Below are 25,648 nucleotides of genomic sequence, written 5' to 3'. Positions count from 1 at the left end.
AAAGGGCCCCACACACGAGCAACGGACTGCAGCGGTCCATCGCGTGGGTGACCTATTGCTTCATAGATTGCACATATATGGGCAAATCACAGCGATCAGCCACTGATTGCTGGAAATCCCACACAATCTGATAGATTGCATGTAAATCATGTACGCAATATGGCTATCTAGCTAGTGAGCAGCAACCTTTGGCAATATGGCTGCGACTTGATTCTCTATTTATTAAGAGTGGTTGTACAGTTTTGTTTCATTTTGCTTTGCCCATGTTGTGTAAGAAATTTACGTTTGAATTTACGGTTATCCAGGAGCTACGAACTACACTAAGAAGTGAAGTGTGAGCCGGAGTTGCAATTTATATTAAGAAGTAATACAAAATACACCCTCTGATTTTTGCAGTAATTAGTATTTTGAAGCTTGTGCTACAGGAGTAGTATTGATGGGAAGTTCATGGTAATAGGCACAATACGATGGGCTCCCTCTTATGATTTCGAGTTATTTATGAAGTAATTATTCGCATAGTTAAAGTTTTTAACTTCTAAACAGAATGACATACCAGTATGTACCTACTGTAATGTTAAGAACACATTATAAATTAAATGTTCAGGGCAAATCTATTACACAGTTACATACGCCCTTGTCATTTCATATAACCTAACTCTCCTTCGTACGAAATTAGAACAAGGGTTAGAGTAATCAGTAATGCTGCTACTGACAACCTCTCTATAGCCACATTGTACTCGATGTGCCTATATTGTGTAAATACTTGAAGATAAAATATAAGATAATAAATAAAAAAATGAATTGATGACTAATAAATGTAAAATGAATTATATTACCACACAGGAAAGATGTAATCAACCCATTTGGTGCCGACGAAAAATGTAATATATTCTGTATAATAATCTGCAGTTCCCAGGAAAAACGTTTCAAAGCAAGTTTAATAAATTATAATTCTTGTTCATTTTCAATTTATGTTTTGCAAGTATTCATGGTGACACTGAAAACTCCTGGAACTGCTGCTAAACATAGAAGTTCACTTTCCGTAGCAGCACTTATCAACACAGTGGCATTTATAATACTGACTGAAGTTGCTTAGCAAACTGCTCGTGTGTGGTGTCAAGGCGAGGGACCGACTGCACACAGTATTGCCAGTGACGGATTGCTGCGATCCATCGCCGGTGTGTGGGGCCCTTAAGAATTTCAGTAGAGTAAAAAAAACGTTACAGATTTTGTTTTGCAATCGCTATAGTGCACAGTGCTGGCTGTTTAGGCTACAGTAACAGATGGCCACAAGTGTTAACAAATTAGAATTTGGACTGCCAGTAGAGAGAGAAGTGGGTTGGGAGGAAAACAAGCCTCGCCTCTCTTTCGCAGGGCAGCAGCTTATAGCAGAACTGACACATTATCAAAAGGATTGCCAGGTGTTGTATGGGATGTAATCAAATCTGGGTCAGCCGGGATTACTCGTTTCACTTATCTTCAAAATAACAAAACAACAAGCAATGCACAACACACCCGCCCTGTTGGCCGTGTGGTCTAACGCACGGCTTTCCGGGCGGGAAAGAGCGCCTGGTCCCCAGCACGAATCTGCCTGGCGGATTTGTGTCAATGGCCAGTGAACCGGCCAGACTGTGGATGGTTTTCAGGTGGTTTTCCATCTGCCTTGGCAAATGTGGGCTGGTTCCCCTTATTCCGCCTCAGTTACACTATGTCGGCGATTGCTGCGCAAACAAGTCCTCCACGTACGTGTACACCACCATTACTCTACCACACAAACATAGGGGTTACACTCGTCTGGTGCAAGACATTCCCTGGGGGGTCCACCAGGGGCTGAACCGCACTATAGGCCTGGGTTCGGTGTGGGGCGACGGAGGGGTGAAGTGGACTGCAGTGGTTGTCGTGGGGTTGTGGACCACTGCGGCTGCGGCGGGGAAGGAACCTATCCGTTGTTTCTAGGTCCCCGGTTAACATACAATACAATGCACAACACAAAGCATTCAGCGGCAGCTATTCCACAACTGCTTGCTGACGTTAGCAGTGTACTGTTAATGACGTAGTTCAGGCCCAACATCTAGCGGTATTCAATGCAACCACCGTTCAAAATGTCCACCACCTAATTTTCCATGTTAAAAGTGTCCACATTATACCATTTTTTTGAGCTTTAGCTAACGAACAAAGATAGGCATTTCTTTGTCATAGGTCCCATGGCTGGGCATTGAGTTACTTTGCATGGTGTCTATTTTAGACAACCCATTCAAGTGCTCATAACTGGTATGGTACAAGATCACCGAGTGCATTGATACATTTTTGTGGTCTTACACTTTTTATTTCAAACACAGATGATATGCACTTTATCTTTCCAAATTGGGTTTTGCCAGATGATGTACAACACCAGTCACTGAAAACTGGTTAAATAAAGCTATTTCAAACTACCTATGATAAAATAGTTCATCTGGATTCAATTCGATGAAATAGAGTCTATTAAGCAATTTTGCATTTTTTCATTCAGAGGCAGAATTCCCATCTCTTTGCCATTTACTGCAAAATGCTAGTTTTTCCAGTTCCTAACGATAATTGACTTCATCCCCATATTAATGTTTCTTCCATTTTTGCAGCTCCTTTTTTCTCTCATATACAATGAAACTCTAGATCTGAAAGACCAAAATTTGCACTTAGAAATGCTTCCTAGTTTGGTATAGTATCACCTTTAAAATACATATCACTATTTTATCTGTCTCTTATATAATTCCAGTTTCCCTCGTCTTGTAATTAAATAACTATTACAAAGTTCTTCAATGCACGCCCTGCGATATGGTACTGCACGCCAATTTCTGCAGCCCACTTGAACAACTGAACGGGACGTATTCCCAACAAACTGCACGTTGAATAGTGAACAATATAATACTGAAAAAGTTTATATTTTATTCTATAGACACAATTTATTTATTTTGGCTACTGGCAAAATACATAAATCGTGACTACAGAATAAAGTGTGGACTTTTTCAGAACTGAAAAGGAGTTAACAGAAAAGTTGTTAAATTTAATTTAAGTAAAATCCTGTTTTTCTAGCTGTGCCACACTGAACCAGCTATCACTGACTGCATTATCATGACTATTTGGTCTCACATCATGTATGCTGTTGCAGAAGACTATAAGGATATTAATATTTGTTTTCGATAACAAAATTTCATGAATTTCAGACTGTGTAAGACTTGTTGACACACCTAACTCAGTGTGTGAGAAACTGTCATACTAATCACTCATTCAGCAATGTTGGCAAACAACACACATACATATAACTAATTTTTTTGTGTGTGTGTGTGTGTGTGTGTGTGTGTGTGTGTGTGTGTGGGTAGGGAGGGTGGGGGTGGGGGAGGGAGCGAGGGGTATGCAGCGGCATGTACGTGTGCATGCTCAAAAGGTTGCATTTATAACACGATCAAAGAACAACAGTGCTAACAGCTCTTTCATTAATCATGTATACAGAAATAGGTAATATTATTTCTCAGTTCACTGGGATCGATTATGGCTGCTCTGCTGGGAACAAACGCTCTCTCTCTCTCTCTCTCTCTCTCTCTCTCTCTCTCTCTCTCTCTCTGCCCCCCCCCCTCCCTTCCATCCCCCAATAGTACATGGTGCTGAAGCCACACAACAAAAAGAAACTAAGTTGTGCTACACATTAATTATTTAACAAAATTGTCCTTATATATCACATGATGATGATGACGATGCATTAACATTGCTTACATCCTGAACAAGTTGTGTAATTGAGTCACAGTCTGCTAAAACCTCCAGGGTATCCAACTCCAAATCATTTCCTACAGTAAATGTGCTCTGGTCTAACAAAGGACTCATATTCCTTCTTTCTGCAAAACAAGTTGCTGTGCTTTGTTCTTGACACAAGCTTAATGTAAACTGATTGACAGAATCTTCACCACTGTTTACATTTTGGAGACGTGCATCATCTGAAGTACCAAAGACTGGCATACCTATCAGTGGAGTTGACGGGTATGACCTCGAAGTTAAGTTTGAGTGCGATTCAAAAGCACTGGCAGTGGTACTGAAAGATGTCACAACAGGGTCCCTTATTCCTGCAGTTTTGTAAGGTACAGGTGTATTGGGGTAAGAACGTGATGGTTTTTGCAGAGCTCTCTGACAAGCTGATTCTAGATCACATTCACTTATTTCATTACTGATGGATATTCCCATTGCTGAATGTCTATTTTCATGATCATTTTGAGCATCATCCAACATATTAAAGATGCGGTTCAAATTTTCACTGTTCAAATCTCCTGTAACGGTATCAGAATTGTGCTCATCATCAACTATTAAAAGGCTCGAAGACTGTGCTGAACTTTCTGTAACAGCAAAATCAGTAAACTCACTTGGGACAGGTGTGGGAGTGACGGAACTTGTAGCTGATGATCCAAAATTACTAAAGGAGAATGTATTGTGCTGTCCTAGATACAATGGTGAAGGCTGTGCTGATATTGAAGAAATGGCAGTATTGTCAGAATTTGGGCAATGCAGAGGTACAGACTGTGACCTGGACTGAACTTGAGAATTTCCTAGCATCCGAACAAAATGCTGCTCATCTGAAAAGAACTGACTGACTTCATGTGCCAGTGGATCAACCACATTGCCATTTGTCAACAGAGGTGTTCCAGAAGGCCCTTCACCACTAATAGTGCTCAAAGATCTAACATCAGACCTCCTACTAGGTCTTACACTCCGTGTCTTCTCACATTTTAGAGTGTTACTGGGTTCAAAGTCTAGAATATCTTTATTTTTCCTCACAGAATTTGTACCAATATCTATGGTGCTTACTGTGTTCCTGACACCACATTCTACACGTTTTGCAGCTGGAATGTTCAACATCGGTGAATGGGGAGCAGAAACTGAAACAGGAGACAAAGGAAGTACAACATTTGAATGTGCCTCTTTCTGCAATGCTTCCCCTGGCATAGCAAATAATGCAGCAGGGTCATTACAAGTCTTCATTTGTGTATCACAGAAGTTATTCAGTTCAAGATCTTCACCACTACGTATTCCACTACTATCAAGTTCACTATTATTATTATTATTATTATTATTATTATTATTATTACCACTACTACTATTACTACTGCTACAGCTAATACTAGTGATATTGTTACTACAATTCAGAGTTATCCTTTCATTTTCACTGGTCCCAGCACTGCTGCCAGCATTGAAATGGCTATTGGTTTCACTGTGCTTATCTCCTGTTGCAGGTGCATCACACTGAACAGTTGCATGAAGGAAAGAAGTAGTTGTGGAAAGGGCTCGTGGTCTTGGAGCTGGGTAATGAACTTGGGTTGAAGGAGAACTGCTATTAACAGAATTCGAACGCACTATTCTTGCAGCGTTTGCTGATTGCTTAGGATGACTAGATGATGATGCATAGAGATTATTTTGATTTGACATGTTCAGAATATTACTGTTCAAACACAACTGTGCACTTACATGGCTAATGTTTTGCCTTGAACGTGGAATAGGGGTGTTTCGTGGGGACACAAATGGGCTAGCATTTGCACTGGATGGCTTTGATGACTTCTGTTGTGTGTTGTTTGGGGAATGGGGACCAGGAGATATTGGTGTGAAACTAAAAATACGTCGCCTTGTATTGGGACTAGGAGGTACAGCAATATGGCGCGTGCTTTCATGACTGTCTTCCACGGCTGGTGTTTCAAAACTGACTCTCCTTCTAGCACTGAGACCAGACACGCAGTTATTCAGAAGAGAAGGCAAAAGGGCAGAAGGCTTCTTAGGACTATTTAACTGTTGGCTTCGTTGTGATAAAAGTACAAGACTTTCTGATGCTGAAGAACTGCCTCCAAAAGGGAATGCAGATTTCCTCATAAAAAATTCTTCATCACAAGTGTTCCTGCTGCTTGCTATACTATCTGCTGACAGGCATGATGGCTGCATTACGGAGGAATCTGACACACTATCAGATATCTGCACTTGATCTTCTGATTTTAAGAACTTTGACCTACTACAGGAAGTTGCAGGATTTAGATTACGCTCTAGGAGCAGCCGTAGCTGTGAAAGTTTATCCGATTTACTTCCAGCTGATTCAGAAAATAACGTATTGCTCTGAACTTCTGCAGATGAATGCCTTCGAATAGGAGCATGTGTTGTGGCTTCTTCATTGGCAGGTGAGCTGTCTTGGTTTTGGAAATACTTCATCAGTTCTTCCTCCTGCTCTTGTGAATTATTTCCATCATGATAATATTCTCTGAATGCATCTTTCTCTAGATGTTCTATACTTACTTCACGCACATTTACATTCTCTGACGTGTCACTTTTATTGCTTTCTGAGGCAGCTGGGACATTTTTTATTGTTGTAAAATGAGAGTTTTTCAATGAACTGCAGTCGAACTTGGCCCTTTCACCAGAAATCACACCTAAGCTGACACCAGAATTTATGAATTCTTGATTGTCTTCTTGACTAGATTCAATTTCCGATTTCAATTTGCCAGTGCCTCCTATTTCTGGTTTTGGTTGTATGTGTTTATACCTTTTTGCTGTCTGCCGATATGAAGACACTGATGAGGGAAATATTATCAGATTAGTTGCCTTTTTAACCTTCATGTTATTTATCCTAGGAATTGGAAGCTTTTGCATTTTGCTACTGGATGTATCCTGCTGAGAAGCATCATGACAAACTATTTCAGAAGTTTTAGTTTTGACATCATTAATAATCGTTCCAGGAGTTAAGTCCTGGACAGGAGAGAAGGCAGATAAACATTTATTTGTACTCAAGTTATTTAGATTATTTACATTATGTTTATTAGTACTGTCAAGAGGAGTTCCTAAGTTAAGCTGCATATTTATGTCTAAGCCACACTCACTCACAGGCTTAACTGCCATACCTTCTGCTGTAGACAATGCATCATCTGAAGAGTTGGCAATACTGAAGTCAACACTTCTGGCTCTAGTTTGAAAGTTCGCATTATAGTTTGTCTGGTCAGACTTACCAGCTACAGCAGCAGCATTCTCGCTCTCATACATTACTGTGTCCTTAACTGGAACAGTACTATCACTCATACCTTCAATATCACTTTTTCTGCTTATTACACTCAACAAATGCACCTTTTCACTTGGCACACAGTTTCCAGCATTAGTGGAGTCTTCCTTCAGACTAAGAAAAGCACTGGTAGAGTTGACTTCATTCGAGAGACCCCTACTGTTATCTGTTGTGTCACTTTTGAACACCATGGAAGATGATGTACAATTACCAAGTGAGCTAGGCACGGAAGTAAGAGTTTTATCACAGACAGAATGAACAACTTCCGACGAAATAGGTGTTTCTATTGCCATCGGTGGTGAACGCTTTCCCTGAGTATATGTATTCGTAAGTGTAGTATTTAAATCCTTAATGTGCACAAGGCCTTTCGAACTATGCAGATTGTTCATGCTGTTGTGCTGAGATATTTTAGCTCTTTTCGACTTCAGTCTTTCAGATGAGAGGTTCTTCAGGATAGCTGTTGTCTGCTGATGATCCTGAAAGAGGGATAGCAAGTAAGAAAACATATCTACAAGAAAAGACACTAATAACAAATGTATATGTGCAGTGTTATGAAAATGTATGTACAGAACAGGGGCACAATCTTTATGTTGTCACCTCCACAAACTGTCCTCCCACTACGTTTCATTTCATCAAGATGGAGCATGGGACAAATTTAGGATATCTATTATCTCAAAATGCTGAGCGCACAATGACACCAAAATTCTGCCTTACTATATACACTGATGGGCCTAAACATTATGAAAACTCCCCATCAAGAGACTGAATATCACTCAGTGGCATTGCAGGCATGTGACATGGTAAGAAAAGTATGTATGTGGAGCATAGGCACATAGACAATCAGCAAATGGGGAGAACTATTGACATAAGCAACTTTGACAAAGGGCACACTTTCAAGCCCAGTAGATAGGAACAAGCATCTCAGAAACAGCAGATCTGGTCAACTGTTCACATGCTACTGTTATAAGCATCCATGAGCAGGCACCAAGTTGTTGGACATCCAAGCCTCATCATCACAGAACATGGAGGTCATAACCTTATCCACCTTGTAAAGCAGAATAGTTGGTAATCTATGGCAAATTACACTGTTGAATGACCCAATGACACTTAATTATGATTGCACTGTGCACAGGATCATCAAGGTTGGACCACAGAGCGATGGAACGTGTCACCTAATTTGATGAATCACTTTTCTTGTTACACCAGGTTGATACTCTTGTCTGGGTACAGCATCGTGCACGCAAGCAGATGCTCGAGACTTGCACCACACCACGTATGCTGGCTGGTGGAGGTGGTATTATACTACAAGGGAATATTGATTTCGGTTTCCATGGGACTTGTATTAGTAACCTAATACACTATGACAACTATGGACTAAATGAACATAATTGTGGACGACCTGCATCCCTTCATGCTCAATTTCTTTCCTGACGGTGATGGCAACTTCTTGCAGGATAACTGTCCATGTCCTAAGTCCACAATTGTGATACAGTGGTTTGAGAAGCACAATAGTGAACTCGCAATGTCTTGGTCACCAAGTTTGCCTGATATGAACTCAATGGAACACATCTGGGATGCTATCAGGCACTAATTCCACATCCACAAACCACCAACCCATAATCTACAGGTATTGCATCACGTGGGGTATTTTTTTTTTTTTTTTTTCTATTATCTAGTGTCACATTTCAGTTGTTGAATGTATGCCATTCAGAATTGCTGCAGCACTGCTTTCCAAAAGTGGACCAGCATGTTAATGAACAGTTTATTATAATATTTTGGCTCATCAGTATACGTCAACATTATACTACTCACAAATGACACAAACAAAGTAAAATTCAACAGACAAGAAAGATTTAGGAACAAAACAGAAAAAAATGTGAGAGTAGTAATGGCAGTACTGTAATAGATTACAAAATTTAAAGACAATATAAATAGTTTAAACTTAAACATACCACTGCTGCCCATATTGTTAGCATTTCTCATAGTTTGTGGGTGGCTGCTTAATTATGCTTCATCATATACTGTCTATATTTCTTTGGCACATTTTTTTCTCTATAGTAAGTTTTGTATGATAAGTGATAATCAGATTTGAATATTTATTCTCTGCACTAATGTGAAAAGGCATTCAATGACCACATACAAAATGTTATAACTGAGGTAAGAATGAAGAGAATGTCAGTCACTACTCACCCATTACTTGACAAACAAGAGATTATATTTACTGTATGCACTTCATATCCACTAAACACATTCAAAATACATTTCATGTGTGTGATACTGTCTGCTTTTCCTCCTTCTGTCATCATGCTATATCTGTCAGAGACAATTTTGTTTATATATGTCCATGTTTCCTTCCAATAATTTGAGAATTTATTCCCTATACAAATCTTACATAAAATGTCAACTTCAGATTCTTACAAAATGTTCACTGAGCCGTAATGAAACAACATTTCCTAATATGAAATCTGGGACAAATTCCTGATGAACTGCCAGAACTTTAACACAGTGCCCTTTCCGGGTTCCCTGTCAATGAGTGACCATTTCGTAAACACGCTGTCATACATCCAAGCCTATGTGGATCCCCCTACTCTATCAACCTCCAAGAAAAGGTCATAAAAGCTTTGTATAAGCTTCTACTGACCCACACCAGCTTCACATCAGTAGCACAAAGCGTCTACAGACAGGGGACTTGCCTGGCATAGAAGTAATAAATTATATAGATAAACCTTCCTTGTGAATTAGTCTATCAATTAATGAAAACCACATCAAAATCCCTACAGTAGTTCTTGATACTAGCCTTCATGTACAGACAGAAAAAAGTAGTGGGATGGGGGGCGGGGACTTTAAATTATATAACTGTATAGATCTCTCTGGCACACAAACTGAAGTTTCTCAGTGTGAAAAAATTAAATCAAAGTTCAACACATACTTCATCATAATTGAACCTATGTCTTCACTGGCATGTTTCACGGATTTTTACATGATTAGCTATGACTGAGCCTTGTTGACCCTGTAGCACATGGGTACCATTTTTCCCACACTTTGAAGTACAAAATTTCTCATCTCTTTACATTAAGAGGCAGTTGCCAACCCTCACAATAGATCAAAAACTCAGCTACATAACCAATTAAAGCAATTTTTTTTTTCAAAAAAGATCCAGTAACAAGTGAAGTGTAATCACTATTTACATCTTTATCAGCATAAATATTTTTATTAGAGCCTCACAAGTGATGTTAAATTGTTAAATTTTTCACAGTGCAGTACAAGAGTAGCTATGAATGTTGTAAAACTGAAGCAAAACTAGCACTTCCATTGACATACTGATCTAATCAAGAAAAATAAATGAGGACATTGCAACAGTTTCTGGCTACTTTTTTTCAGATTTTTTAATCTAAAAGACATGAACAGCTGTAATCAATAATATGTGAATACATCCGCACGCGCGTGTGTGTGTGTGTGTGTGTGTGTGTGTGTGTGTGTGTGTGTGTGTGTGTGTGTGTGCGCGCACGCGCGCGTGTGTTTCTGGAAGGTTAACCAATAAGTTGAAAGCATATTGGTACACTTGGAACACAAAAGTAGATATGGAATCACACACAAAAACAGTCCTGTACACCTAATTTATTAACCTGATTATGAGAGTAGCAATAAGGTTTTGAACTTCAACCATTACTATTGTGATGTAGATTCTGCCTTTTCAACACTGAGCTGATTATGAGTTTAAGTGTTATGATGAAAATGGACAGAGTCTTCTCCATCGGAATTGATCTATTCTGAGATTCAGACTGAAAACCTAAATCTGGATGGATGAAGGGGAATTTGAACTATTGTTCTCCTGAATGCAAGTCCAGTGCACTAACCACTGCGCCACCTTGTTCGGTGGATCTTGAGAGCCATAATAGGCGTTAATCATCCTTCAACCTGTCGCAGCTTGAATTCAAATTAAATTAAAGCACATGGTATAATGTGCTAAGATTTCTTTGCATTCCAATCACATATGGACTGGGAGGGAAAATGACTGCTTAAATCCATACTGTGTAATTTTCTTCTTTACAGTCCCTACAGGATGATACAGAGGGATCTGAAGAATGTCCCTGGATTCTTCAATTAAAACCAGTCCTTAAAATTTTGGAAGTAAGCTTTCATGGGATAATGTATGCCTATCTTCAACAGTCTGCAAATTTAGGTTTTCCAACATTTCTGTGGCACTCTCCTATCAGTCAAACAAACCTGTGACCATTCATGCTGTCCTCCGTCATATATGTTCAACATACAGTGTTAGTCCTCTCAGATACAGGTCCGATAAACTTGAGCAATGTTCTAAGATTAGGTGCACAAGTACTTATTTCCTTTGTAGAGCGACTACATCTTTCGAGTATTTGACCAATGAATGTAAGTTTACCACCTGACTTACCTATTCGAACATTCCACTTCATACCTCCACAAATTGTTACACACAGGTATTTGTATGAGTTGGCTGATTCTAATTGTTATTAATTGAGATTGTACTCATTGGGCACTGTTTTTGAATTCTGAAAAACCAATAATTGAATGTCTGTACATCTGAAGCAAGTTCTCAATCTTTGCACCATTTTCAAATCTTATCAAGATCTGATTTAATGTATTTGCAGCTTTTTTTCAGACAATTCTTTCATCACAGTTAACTGAATTATGTGCAGAAAGTCTGAGGTTTCTGCTAATATTGTCTACCAGGTCATTAATACACAACATGAACAACAAGGGCCCCTACACACTTTCCTGGGGCACACATGAAGTTATTTCAACTTTTACTGATAACTCTCCAGCCAAGATAACATTCTGCATCCTGCTAACCAAAAAAAAATCTCAATCTAGTCAGAAATTTTGTTTGATAATCCATATAATCACACTTGTGTTATTAAACATTGGTATGATATGAAGTCAAATACTTTTCAAAGTCAAGAAGTAATGGATCTACACGATTTCCTTGGCCCGTGACTTTCAGGACGTCATGTGAGAAAACTGCAAGTTGGGTTTTGCATGATCAATGTTTTCAGAATCCATGCTAGTTGGCAAGGAGGAGATATCTCATTATGTTTGAGCCCAGAATATGTCCTACGATTCTACACCAGATGGAAGTCAGTGAGATTGGATGCTACATTTGTGGTTCACTTCCATTACCCTTCTTGTAGACTGATGTGATGTGATTTTTTCCAGTCACTGGACACAACTTCTTGTTCAATGAATTTATGATGTATTACGATTAATGTGAGAGCTGACTAAGATGTAAATTCTATATAGAAACTGACAGGAATTTCATCAGGTCCTGGAGTCTTGCGTAATTTTAGCTATTGTAGTTACTTCTCAATGCCATTGACATTATCATCTATATCACTCATCTCTCTAGTGGTGTGAAAAGTAAAGCAGGGCAGTGCATCAGTACATTGCACAGTAAAGGAATATTTGAAAACGAAGTTCAGTATGTCTGCTTTCATTTTGCTACCCAGAATTTCAGTTCCTGTACCACCTATGATTGTCCGGATACTAACTTTGGTGCATTTGACAACTTTTAGTCATGACCATAATTTCTTTGCATTTGTAAAGGATCTTTCCATAAGATTATGCTACGGTATTCACTGAAAATTACGCATATTGCTCACTTGACAGACAAATGAATTTCATTTACAATCTCTCTATTTATGGCCCTACACTTTTACATACATTATGCAAAAGTTGCTGTTTCTTTAGAGGTTTCTCTACAATGACTGTACACCATGGAGAGTCCCTTCCATCAAAAACTGTTCTACTACATATATATCTATCTAGTGTATGGTCAACTATTCTTTTGAGCTTGGGCCACGTGCTCCTGCCCAGAGGTAAACGTTTTGACTTCCTCTTTGAGATGTGACACTACCACCACTTTATCTAACTTACTAAATGTGTAAATTTTCTAACCACTTTAGCTGCTCTTTGTACTGTAGTAACCAACTGCCTCATTATCACAGAGAAGGGATTTAGTAATGTATTGCAGGATGTTTTGTCATGCTCTCCACTTATATAACTATAATTTCCTAACTGATGGTTGGGGAACATTTGTACTAGTGAACTGTGTTTTCTCTTACACTTTCAGTTACATCTGGGGGTGAGTTCAGTGGTTGACAGAAGGACTTAATTACAAGTTTATGCTCAACCTTGATATTGAATCTTGTCCAAACAATCTTGCACACAGCTTGAATTTCTATCTTGGTAGATTTAAGTTTCTTGTCTACTACAACAAATGCACCATTTTTATTTCCTGTTTCCATATCCTTTCAATATACATTTAGATTTTCTCTGAAAATCTCAATGCTGTCAATTTCCGTACCTATTGTTGTACACGTTTCACTGCTATTTAAGACTGCTCCAAACTCTTGGACTTTGTTGCAAATGCTTCAGCTGTATTTCACTAGGAATTTTTATCGTTTCACCTGCGGGGACCATTTCTCATAATGCTACAGTAGTACTTCTCGGTCTCTTACAGCTATCATTATCTTGAATGGATGGAGCGTCGCCTAACTTAAAATAAACCTTGTGTGCACTTCACACACAGCCAGCCACCTAGCTAGCAGCCTCTGACGTGTAGTACACCCCTAGCACATTTAGGAGGATCCTAAAACTCTCGATCCTATAGCGCAAGTCCATAAAGTCACAGCCTAGCTTTTCATAGAAACTTTTAAGTCTCTGATTCAAGTGTTTCACTTGATCAGCTCTGAGGATAATGCTACAAATACACAGAGTGAACACGGTGATCTCTCCCACCTTTTCCTGCCATTCCCCTAAGGGGGTACCATTATTCAATGCACATTTGAACTCCCAATGATTAACTGATCCCTCCACTTTTGTGTTTGCCTCTTCTTGTTGTAAGACACACCAGGTTTCTCAACATGTGATCTCTCTCACTGGCTAAGGTTGGTTTTAGAGGAAGAACAGCAAATCAGACTTGTTGGTTGGGGGATGGGTGTAATACTGTGAGTTGCCCTCAGTCCCGGCCTCCCCTGTACAAAGCATTCTGTATTACTACTTCCACACCACTCACACTCAAGTGGGCAGGCAGCACTGCACTTCCTGCATGGCAGACAGCATCCATTGAAGAGTACACTACTCAAGATATACCTTCGGTATCTCTGGTGTGAGTCTCCTGGCATTTCATTGGCACCCAGAATAATTTCCAGGTGCTCATGAACAACAACTACCACATTAGTAAGAAGATACAGATTATGAAAATTTAATTGTAATAGTAGACCTTAATGCACAGATTTGTTGCCAACACTGGACATGAATTCAAACAATAATCTTCTCACAGGATGTGAAGAAGAGATGCAGAGGAATATATTTAGTAAATCTACGTATAAGAAACAATCTGATACCAATCATTGGTTCCAGAGTAGGCAAGCCCCTAACACTTGGTACTGCTAGGCTTTTTAACAGTGCCTTAGTAATAATTATATACTGACAGATCATAAGATTTATGAAAATGTTAATTACATCAAAGTAATTCCAAGCAAATTTCTGGATAGAGATGAAGGAGCAAGAATGATATAGTTCAAAGCCACACTTTTCTCAAAATATGTTTTTTGTGTTAGTTCAACTTCTACTCAACAGACGAAGCTACTGCATAAATATTTTAACTTTTCCTCACTAGATGGCAGAGCAGTTCACACTTGTTGTTCTCATACTGAGAGGAAGTAGTCTTTTTTGCGTCTGAAACAATCCAAAGCCACAGTACAACGGCGCCTCCAAAGAAGAGGCTACTTCCATGCATAAGCGAAAAAGAAGATTCAGATACAGAAATGGCTAGTTCTGAAGACAATTTTTCATCCAATGGCAGCAGTTATTGTCCCTCTGATGAATTTTCGTCTGAAAATGACATGGTAAATCTAACATACTTACTTTTTTAAACATTTAAAACATTGAAGCTTAGGTCTGTATCACAGTGAAATATTATTGCGTGATTATTACTGTTATAAACTCGCTAATTAAAATATGTACATGTGAATCATGAACAAATTTTACTTCTCCTATTAATTACTGCATTATTGGTAATAATTTAAATATTATAAGCCTATTTGTATAATATATTAATGTTTGGTATATGGTTTAAGTGGCTTTGGTCTTTCTCATTATGAATACTTTATTTGGCTTAGGATGCTGATGAATGTGAACGGTCTCCTGAAGTATCACCTGCTAAAGAACCTAAAGGCAGAAAAAATAGGAGAAATATGAGCAACTGGAAAAGGGGAAAATGTAAATGTCGTAGAAATTATGGCAGAGAGTACATATCTGATAAAACAGGACAAATTGTTGATGCTAAAATTCTTGGTCCTGGATGTAAATGTAAAAACAAGTGTTGGAGCAAAATTCATGAATTTGTAGAGCAGATATTCAATTCTTTTTGGAATATGGTGATTTCAATCGTCAAAATAATTACCTTCTGAGCAATATTAAGATGCAACAAGTGCAAAGGAGGTAACTATGATTAATTATAATTTGAAATTGATTTTTATGTCACATACTTTTTATAAATAAAATATTATTATTTTGATTAATATATTTCACTTTTTAAGGTACCCAAAGAAAAGGAAAAGCACAATTTCACGGCGAATGGTCACTTTTTTGTACCAGGTTAAGGTTAATGCCTGTAATATTTTGGTATGCTGAGAAGCATTTTTAAGTGCACATGGGCTTCAGAACAATCAAGGACATCTTAAGAACTCACAAAAATACTTGTGTGATGGACACTCCACTTCTCCAAAAAGACAGAAGAGGTATTTAACGATTAAATTATAATGTTGCTTCCAAGAAAAACCATAATTTTGTTCTGTTGTACTTATTTATCCAGTGTTTTCCTTTACATATCATATTCAGACACAAATTCACTAAATTTGTCTGACCTGGGCATTTACCTTTAAAATCACTTTTTCTTTTTCTTTGTTTCCAGGGAAAAAAGGGAACCCATCAAGGAAAATTTCACAAGAAGCAGTTCAGACAGTTCACAATTTCATAAATAATATACCTAAGTATGCCAGTCATTACAGCTGCTCACAGAGCCCCAATAAAGTGTACTTTGACCATGACATGTCAATTTATTCATTACATCAAGAAAATTATTTGAAATATTGTGAAGAAAATAACGCATCACAAGTAAAAGTTTCGAAATTTTGAGATGTATTTAATGAAGATTTTAATATTCGTTTTAAATTGCCTCGTTCAGACACGTCATGCACGTGACGAATTTCAAATTCAAATAAAAAATGCACAGTTGACCAACTCTGAAGATATTATTAGAAGATTAAAAATTGAAAGGGACCTACATCATGCCAAAGCATCTGCTGGACAAAATATGATTACACAGCTTTCCAAATTAGCTAGGGAAAATCCTGGGGAATATCTTACAACAGCCTTTGATCTACAACAAACCTTTCCAACTCCAAGGCTTACATCTGGGCCTGCATTCTATAAGAGGACTTACAATTTTGGTATTCATGATTGCCGGTCTGAAAAGGAACATATGTTCGTGTGGAGTGAAGATGAAGCAAAGCGTGGATCCGATGAGATAGGAAGCTGTCTGATAAAATTCTCAGAAATACAAAAGTCTCAGGCAAACATTCTTCACATTATTGGTGATAATTGCAGACGCCAAGGCAAAAACTGGGCAATTGTTGCACTAGAGAGATCACTAGTGTGTTCAGGAAAATTTAAGGCCACTGAACATTGGTTTCCACAAGTTGGACACACACGACTGCCCTGTGACTGAGATTTCAGTCGAATTGAGAAGCATGTTAAGAACAGATACCCCACTGTGTACACCTCTCATGATTGGGTTACAGTCATTAAAAAATCGTGCAAGAATAAGCCATTTTCAGTCGTTAAAATGAAGCAAGCACTTTATAGATCTGACACCCCAGCAGATATATATTTCAAAAAAGGACAAACGTGATGATGGATCTCGGTTCCAATTTTCTGAAGCGACAGCTTTTCGTTTTGATGAAGGAATGCCATCACATTTAAAAGTGAAGTATCAGTACACTGAATTTGAAGAATTCAGAACTGTAAATATCACTAAAAATGACGAGCACATCAGGAGAGTAATCCGTTCCAGCTCTCAAGGAAATACTTAAAAGCCCATTCCAATTTGTGACAAAAAACTCAAAGATGTTACGTATGCCATTAATGCCATACATACCAAATGTTTCGAAGGGATACTTCAACAGCCTGAGTGAATCAAAGGAACAAAGTGATGAAAATGAAACAGAGGTGATAGATATTGGCTATATTGTGTGAAACACTGTAGTGGCTATCATTGTAAGTTATGTTGCATATTGATGTACAAATTTTTGTAAACCAGGCCAAAGCCCAATGTTGTGTCACCCAGGGATAAAATATTTTTTTATTAATAATGTTTAACTTTGTTCACAATATAACTATGCAAACATGTATATTAACACATTAGAGAAATAAACTAGTTTTGTCAAAAAACCCGAAAAGTTGAAATACGATTTATGGATTTATTTGAAATTTTAAAATGCTCCCCTGAAAAATTTACATTTTGTGGCTTTGGATTATGTCATTCTCACCCCTTCAGATCATAAACTATTGGTTCTAGATTTAGATGAGAAAAGACCCCTGAGAATCAGTAACAAATAATCCTAAAAACAAAAATTGGGTGATTGACTGAACTACCAATCACAGAAAAATTTTGAAAGATGTAGTTGAGAGAAGATTTGAAATTGGTAGGTTGAGAATGAGATGCAATAAAAATGGCTATAGTACGCTCAATGCATGAAGTACAAGGATAACAGAGCTGAATATGATAACCTACAAATACAGCATGGCTGAACGAGGATATAAAAAAAAAATTGTCAGTGATAGAAAACGTGCAAAAAGAACCTTGTATCGAGTAAGAACGCACAGAAATTGAACTAAAACTGATGAAAAAATATTTTTTACAGACAGAGGAAATTACTGGTTCAGTAGTTGCAGTTGCAAAGGATAATCATGAATAAGAGCTAACTTTAAGAATAAAGCAAGACAAGAATAAAAAATTAGTATACAGTATCATAAAAATAGAAGGATTGGTAACAAATCTATACCATTAGTTCATTATCCCAATAATGAAGCAAAATGAAATGAAATACAGGTGTTACAGGAGTTTCAAGGACACACTGACACACTATTGAACTAGAGAGGCTAAAACACCACTACAGCACATGAGCCGCATTACTTTGGTAATCTACAGGCAGATAGTTTGACTGGATATTGACACAGCAGTACATAAACTGAAGAAACTATAAAACAACTGCAATCATATACAGTAGAAACAACTTCAGTACAATTTGAGGGATTGATCAGCAATGCCCATATAGTGCTCAACATATTGCAAAGAAAAGTGTTGATACACAGAGATTGCAAACAAAGTCGTCACTGATTTATTGAAGAAGGGCAGCATGAAGAACAGAAAAAGTACAAGACTGATACTGTCATATGATCTTAAATACACTGCCCCTTTCACGTGGTTTTACCACAAATTTGCAAAAATGGCAATTTTGACATGTGTGTATTGGTATGTTTAATTTTCCCTTTTCTTTGTTAAGGCAGGATACAGAACATGTCTCTATGATAGTGTGGGAGAAAATGCAAGGTATATTATTATGAAAGTTTAAATGATGCACACTGAAATACAGCACAGTGACAGCACAATCATGCTTTTGGGACTCTCTTTATTACCTACAGATCATTGTATGAGCATGAATGTGTTATGTACATTGATTAAATTTCTGACAAATTTTCTGACGTACAATTACAAGCAATCATGTATTTTTGTATTATTTAAATCACTTCACAAGCAACAATAATTTGTCTGGTCAGTTAATTATTGATAGCACTATTGCTCGACAACAGTGTAGTCAGAGAAAAGGCTGCATGTTATTTGCTATGTTTCAGTGGTGAGCACTGTCACTGTAGGTTGGTTAGGTTAGTGTCGTTTTAACGTCCCGTCGACAACGAGGTCATTAGAGACGGAGCACAAGCTCGGGTTAGGGAAGGATGGGGAAGGAAATCGGCCGTGCCCTTTCAAAGGAACCATCCCGGCATTTGCCTGAAACGATTTAGGGAAATCACGGAAAACCTAAATCAGGATGGCTGGAGACGGGATTGAACCGTCGTCCTCCCGAATGCGAGTCCAGTGTGCTAACCACTGCGCCACCTCGCTCGGTACTGTCACTGTACATCATGAGTAAAGGCACAAGAAATATTACATATACACATATATTCAACATGATGAGGACAAGGTAAAAAAGTCTAATGAGAAAAAAAAAAAAAAACACGTGAATCATAATGAACAAAACGATATATGAGGAGGAAAAAATATTAAGCAGTTTGCACATCTGAAATGAAAAGCATGAGAAGAATTCCTAGGATGGCTCAGGATGTACGTTTGCAACATTTTGAGAAGAAGAAGAAGCACTAAACTCAAGAAATAGCTCTTTATCTGATGAACCGTATGGTAAGTTTTAATTTATTTTCTCTATTAGGTATAAAAAACAACTTTGATAGCTAAACATTACATCAACATACTTAGCACCCCCCTCCCCCCCTCCCCCTCTCTCCCTCTCTCTCTGTACAGATGCTCACAGTCAGGAAAAACGGAACCTACGTAAAAGTGTAGAACAACAAGGGAATGCAAACTTCTGTATTAACACACCTGAGCTACATCATTATGATTTTCATCACAAAATCTGAATGTGCTGTTCACAGTTGCAAATTGTTTACACACTGTCAAACATATTTCCTGTTTTTTACTGAAAGAATGAAAATAATGGACAAAAACCTTGATGAAACTAAATTCACTAAGGAGGACTCTACACCGAGTTTAGAGGAAGACAACAACTGGTACAAACATATTTCATGTTAGTTGCCATTGGCCACCAAATCAAGATTTCTTATGTTAGTAGTTGTGAGTCAACAAATCAAGAGTGTGGAAAACTCAGACCAACAACACCAGTTAACTGCATATCATACCCAATGAAGCTGAAAGATGAACTACAAGGAATATACACAATACCTAAAGGCATTTCAATTCTATTTCCTCACAAGAGAAGGAGAAAAAAATATTTCCACATTTTTTTCTAGTCAACTTAAACTGGGGTAGGCTATGATGATAAGTGCTCTCTCAGAATGGTGTGACAGCACTGTTGAGCACGGCAAACATACCAAACATTGATCTTAAAATCATACTACTGTTAGAATAATAAAAAAAGTACCTGGATTCAAATCTGAATATTACACTAATGTCTAACGACGCTAAAGCCATATGTGAGCTTAACTGCAAGCTGGCGTCTCTCCCAAAATACAGGTAAATATTACACAAGTGCAATTTACGATCCTTTTACTACTCAGAGGTCTCTGTCATGAATGTTCTGGATTTAATTCACAAACAGGAGGAGGAGAGGCTGATGAGGCATCAAGATAATGGCAGACATTTACAGAGAAGACAAAATTTTAGCATGTATATGGATTCAAGCGCTGTGGCTGGCAAGTTTGATCTATAGGCTCTGTTGAACGTTATAAAAAGATGCTGAGGCCAAGTATTATACACAAGAAAACTGGCAATGCATAATTTGATCATAAGCAACCGGGGAACTCAACACTTCTTACTTGTGGAATGAGACAGATGGTAAAAGAGAGTCAATGAAAGAGCAAAATGTGTGTACAAACTATGTCATGGTACTGGAATGTATTAAACAACTATGGATACTGTCAAATAGATAGAAGCAAAACATTTGTTTCTATGCATATTGCCCAGTGCAAGGATATCCGAGTTGCGCAATACTGATCATGCAGTTTTCGTAAAAAGGTCATGCAGAATCCAGTGTGATTCAGTTAATTCCCAGATAAAGGAAAATACACATATACTGCTGTACTTGCCTAATGGATGGTCGAAAGTCACTCAATGACTTTGATGATCATTTCATGACACTCAAAACACACAGTTATCAGCGCCTTTTCTGAGTATGAAAGTATGCATTTAGTGAGAGAAAGATTTTCCTTGTAAGATATCTTCCCGAAATAATGGATCATGGGCACATATCAGAGACTTGAACGATTATGTAACAATGACAACACAGACAAATATTGCATACGAATCTATTAAAATTGGCCACCACCTTCACACGTGTGCGACCGACTTAACACATGTAATACACAATGAAGAACATATCACTTTGAGAACAAGTGACAGTAGAGTAATAGTTCTGTCCATAGGGACCACAAAGACATGATTAGGTATAGTCACTTTGCACACAGATGTATTTAAGCAACAATTCTTCTCAGGCTAAATTCGCAAAAGGAATGGGAAATAAACATAATGTGTTGCACTTCACACTGGTTTGCAGAGTATGGATGTAGAGATGCAACAGAAAACCTTAAGGCCTTTTCCACAATTGTTCTATTGTTATTTAAAACGCCATATAATTCATTATCAAGAGAAACTGCTGCTGAAAATGGCTCTGAGCACTATGGGACTTAACAGTTGAGGTCATCAGTCCCCTAAAACTTAGAACTACTTAAACCTAAGGACATCACACACATCCATGCCCGAGACAGGATTCAAACCTGCGACCGTACAGTCGTGCGGTTCCGAACTGAAGCGAATAGAACTGCTTGGCCACCGCGACCGGCAGAGACTGCTGCCATCTTGTCAGAATATAAAATGCAATATAGACTGAAGCACCAAAGAAACTGATATAGGAATGCGTATTCAAATACAGAGATGTGTAAACAGGGAGAATACGGCACTGCGGCCGGCAACGCCTATATAAGTCAACAAGTGTCTAGCGCAGTTGTTATAGTGTTTACTGCTGCTACAATGGCAGGGTATCAAGATTTAAGTGAGTTTGAATGTAGTGTTATAGTTGGCACAAGAGCAATGGGGCACAGCATCTCTGATGAAGTGGGGATTTTCCCGTACGACCATTTCATTAGTGTACTACGAATATCAGGAAACCGGTGCAAAACACCAAATCTCTGATGTCGCTGTGGCCGGTAGAAGACCGTCCAAGACAAGACAAGGACCAATGATGACTGAAGAGAATCGTTCAATGCGACAGAAGTGCAACCCTTCTGCAAATTGCTGTAGATTTCAATGCTGGGCCAGCAACAAGTGTCAGCATGCGAACCATTCAACAAAACATCATTGGTATGGTCTTTCAGAGCCGAAGGCCCACTTGTGTACCCTCGATGACTGCACGACACACAGCCTTACACCTCACCAGGGCCCGTCAACACCAACATTGGACTGTTGATGACTGGAAACATGATGCCTGGTTGGAAAAATCTCATTTCAAATTGTACCGAGTAGAGGGACTTGTACGGAAATGGAGGCAACCTCATAAATCCATGGACCCTGCATGTCAGCAGGGGACTGTTCAAGCTGATGGAGGCTGTGTAATGGTGTGGGGTGTGTGCAGCTGAAGTGATATGGTACCCCTGATACATCTAGACACTACTCAGACAGGTGGCATGTACATAAGCATCCTGTCTGATCACCTGCAACCATTCATGTGCATTGTGCATTCCGACGGACTTGGGCAATTCCAGCAGGACAATATGACACCCCATACATCAAGAATTGCTACAGAGTGGCTCCAGGAACACTCTTCTGAGTTTAACACTTTCACTGGCCACCAGACTCCCCATACATGAACATTATTGAGCATATCTGTGATGCCTCGCAATGTGCTGTTCAGAAGAGATCTCCACCCTGTTGTACTCTTACGGATATATGTACAGTCCTACAGGATTCATGGTATCAATTCCCTCCAGCACTACTTCAGACATTAGTCGTGTCCATGCCACGTCGTGTTGTGGCACCTCCACATGCTTGCGAGGACCCTACATGATATTAGGTAGGTGTACCAGATTCTTTGGCTCTTCAGTGTAGTAAAATGTGACACATGTACTAGTATGGCACAAGCACTGATCACTAGCGGGTCCTCTCACCTGAGGTGGTGTCTGTGTGTCAGTGCCCTATTATCCATCATGTTGAAGTCAATTCTATCTGTGTGAGTAAAGGAATTTTTGCCATGGCAAGAATGTTGGTTTCACAAGTCTTAATTTTGTTATTTTGTACTTATAGACTCCCACTGCCCCACTGAGAAATACTTCTCCCCCTCAACAATGAAGTAAAGCACCTGAGAGTACAGCATGGAGTAGCAAATTGTTTGTGTTGCAAGTGTCCCCTGCTGCTGTGCCAGCTTGTTCATTTCCTTGGATTCCCAACTGGCTTGACCATTTGCAGAATGATACTTACTTCCTTTGCCACTGAAGCAGGTTAAGGATATCTTCTCCATTTCTAACCACTTTGTAAAATGATTGTTTAAAAATAAAATCTGGTGAACAATATTTCTTGTATTTTCTCAGATTTTAAAAAAACACCTTAGGCCTCATTAATAACAAAGGAGGATATTAGCTCTAATGCTGCATTAAAACATTTGAGCCCACCATATCAAGCTCTTCAGGTTACTCCTTTGCTCTAATCCCAAATAGTTTTGTTGCTGTTTTGAAATTCATGAGTGCATGCTCTGCTGATGGTCAAACAAGAAGACTTAAATGCTGGTGACCGTGGGATTGACTGGAGCCTATATGCATGTCACACCATGAAGAACTTCCTTCATACTGTTTAAGGCCATTCGTCATCCTAAGCAGAGAGGTTAGGTGTTGGGATTGTACAGTTGTCAGGTGATATTGCATTGCCACATGGTGTAAAGGGCCTTTTCAATATCGAAAAACATTCCTGCAAAACTGCTGTCTCAAGACAGGCCTCTTGTATTGCTGCCTCCAGGAGTATTAGATTGCCGAGTGTAGAATGGTACCTAAGGAAGGTGAAAGATGTTTTCCAGATTCTAGAGTCCATATTAAACAGCTGCCGATCTTTCAATCCAACCCTATACAACTGGTAAGTGCTAGTTGGATTGGTGTGATCCTTCTCACATTTTATGAGATGGATCATGATTAGTTGCCTCCAAAATTAAATTATATAAGGAAGTAGTTCTTGAACTTAATATTCAAATTTCACTATGCACTTTGGCCATGGTGTCATACTGAGAGTCATAGATAGTTTGTATTTTAACTCCTGTGTGCTGTGTGAGCCACTAACATCGATTTTACCACGACATCAGTATGGAGAAGCAGTATTTAAGAACTGTGCGAACCAGCTCGTCATCATCAAACAGCAGGGCGGCAATGTGACTTCAAGTCTGCACTATTCTGAACCATGCCAATGGTGCAGACACTTCTGTCTCAACTGGAACATGAACCCCTGCCTGCCACCTAAGCATCTGGACACCAGGGGCAGCCTCATACTTGGTTGCTGTCCCGAGAGCATGATGGGAGGATCCATTGTAACTATCATTGGTCTTTCTTCAGCTGCACAATGTCCATCCTCGACATAGAATCCTAGTCCACACCTAGCCTTCAGAGCTGTCATGTCATAACTGGTATCTTCAGACCTCCTCCAACTACATCTGTGATATATATGCTTTAACTTACTGTAACTCTGCTTTATAAATTTTATAAAGCAATGTTACTTCCTTACTTTACAAGTTATGATTACTGTGGAACCACTGGGTGGTTAGGAGAGTTTACTACTAACAGAGACACAAAAGTGGGCGGTAGGTAAAAAAGGTTGACGATCCATGCTGTAAAGCATCCAGCTGGTTTAGTTAAAAATTTATTTAAATGGCTTGATGCTGATGTATCTGGCAGGTGGATCCATACAGGCAAGTGGTCACTAGTCAAAGTCTCCTGTCACTTTTTGAAGGATAGCATCAGCTAGTGTAGGAGAGCGAAGTGACAGTTAAATTATATAAATTACTGAGGAAAATCTGTTTGCAGTAAAGAGGTGTGTCACTTTCCTTGAACGTAGGAGGCACACATCATTCGACAAGAGGAACCTCTCCAATACTTGCCCCTCTCCTGGGACAAGTGTACGTAAAGCCCCACTGAATATGAGGCACACTGAAGTCTCTGAGGAGGAGAAAGGGATCAGACAGTTGAAAGATGAGGTTTTGTAGGATCTCTTTTCCCATAGGTTTATGGCATGTGAAAACTGGGGAGCACACAGTTATTCCTAACAGAGCTGAAATCTCAAACTCTATTGCTTGAAGGTGAGTGGTGAGGGTAACAGGCACAGAACAACATGTATCTTAGACAAACTACATCCTTAGCCCTCTCACCATGTGTATTATGTGGACGGTGCACCCTTCACACACAGAGTTAGAAATGTGTTTCTTATATACAGAAGCACAAAGGCCTATCCTGTGTTAAAAGCTTTACTTTTTCCACACTTTCTTCAACTGTTCACATTTCATTACAGTATTAATCAGAAAGGATTTTCTTTCATCCTGTTTCTTTTTTGGCAATATGTCTGACAGTGAATGGAAAAATTGGATCTAGTTTATTTTAGAGCAATCTTCATCAGTTAGTACCGGCCATTCCTGTCAGATGGTTCTGTATGTTGATGTGAATTTTGCCTTTCGCATATGTGATACAAATATTTTGCACTAGATTGTGCATTTAGCTTTGTCT

General features: G+C 38.8%; 1 protein-coding gene across 2 annotated transcripts in view; it reads right to left on the bottom strand.

Moving 5' to 3' along the window:
• Positions 1-3,641: 3,641 nt before the first annotated feature.
• The window catches only part of LOC124721214 (probable serine/threonine-protein kinase DDB_G0282963), a 141,201-nt gene continuing 119,194 nt past the window's right edge, over positions 3,642-25,648 (bottom strand). For both annotated transcript variants that reach the window (XM_047246064.1, XM_047246065.1), the window contains exon 7: positions 3,642-7,527. In XM_047246064.1, the coding sequence (XP_047102020.1) occupies positions 3,703-7,527 (3,825 nt within the window). In that variant the 3' untranslated portion in view covers positions 3,642-3,702. The remainder of the gene's footprint in view (positions 7,528-25,648) is intronic.

Source organism: Schistocerca piceifrons, chromosome X (assembly GCF_021461385.2).
Source record: "Schistocerca piceifrons isolate TAMUIC-IGC-003096 chromosome X, iqSchPice1.1, whole genome shotgun sequence".
NCBI lineage: Eukaryota > Metazoa > Arthropoda > Insecta > Orthoptera > Acrididae > Schistocerca > Schistocerca piceifrons.
The sequence above is the reverse complement of the archived record's forward strand: the minus strand, read 5'-3'. Positions and strand labels throughout refer to the sequence as shown.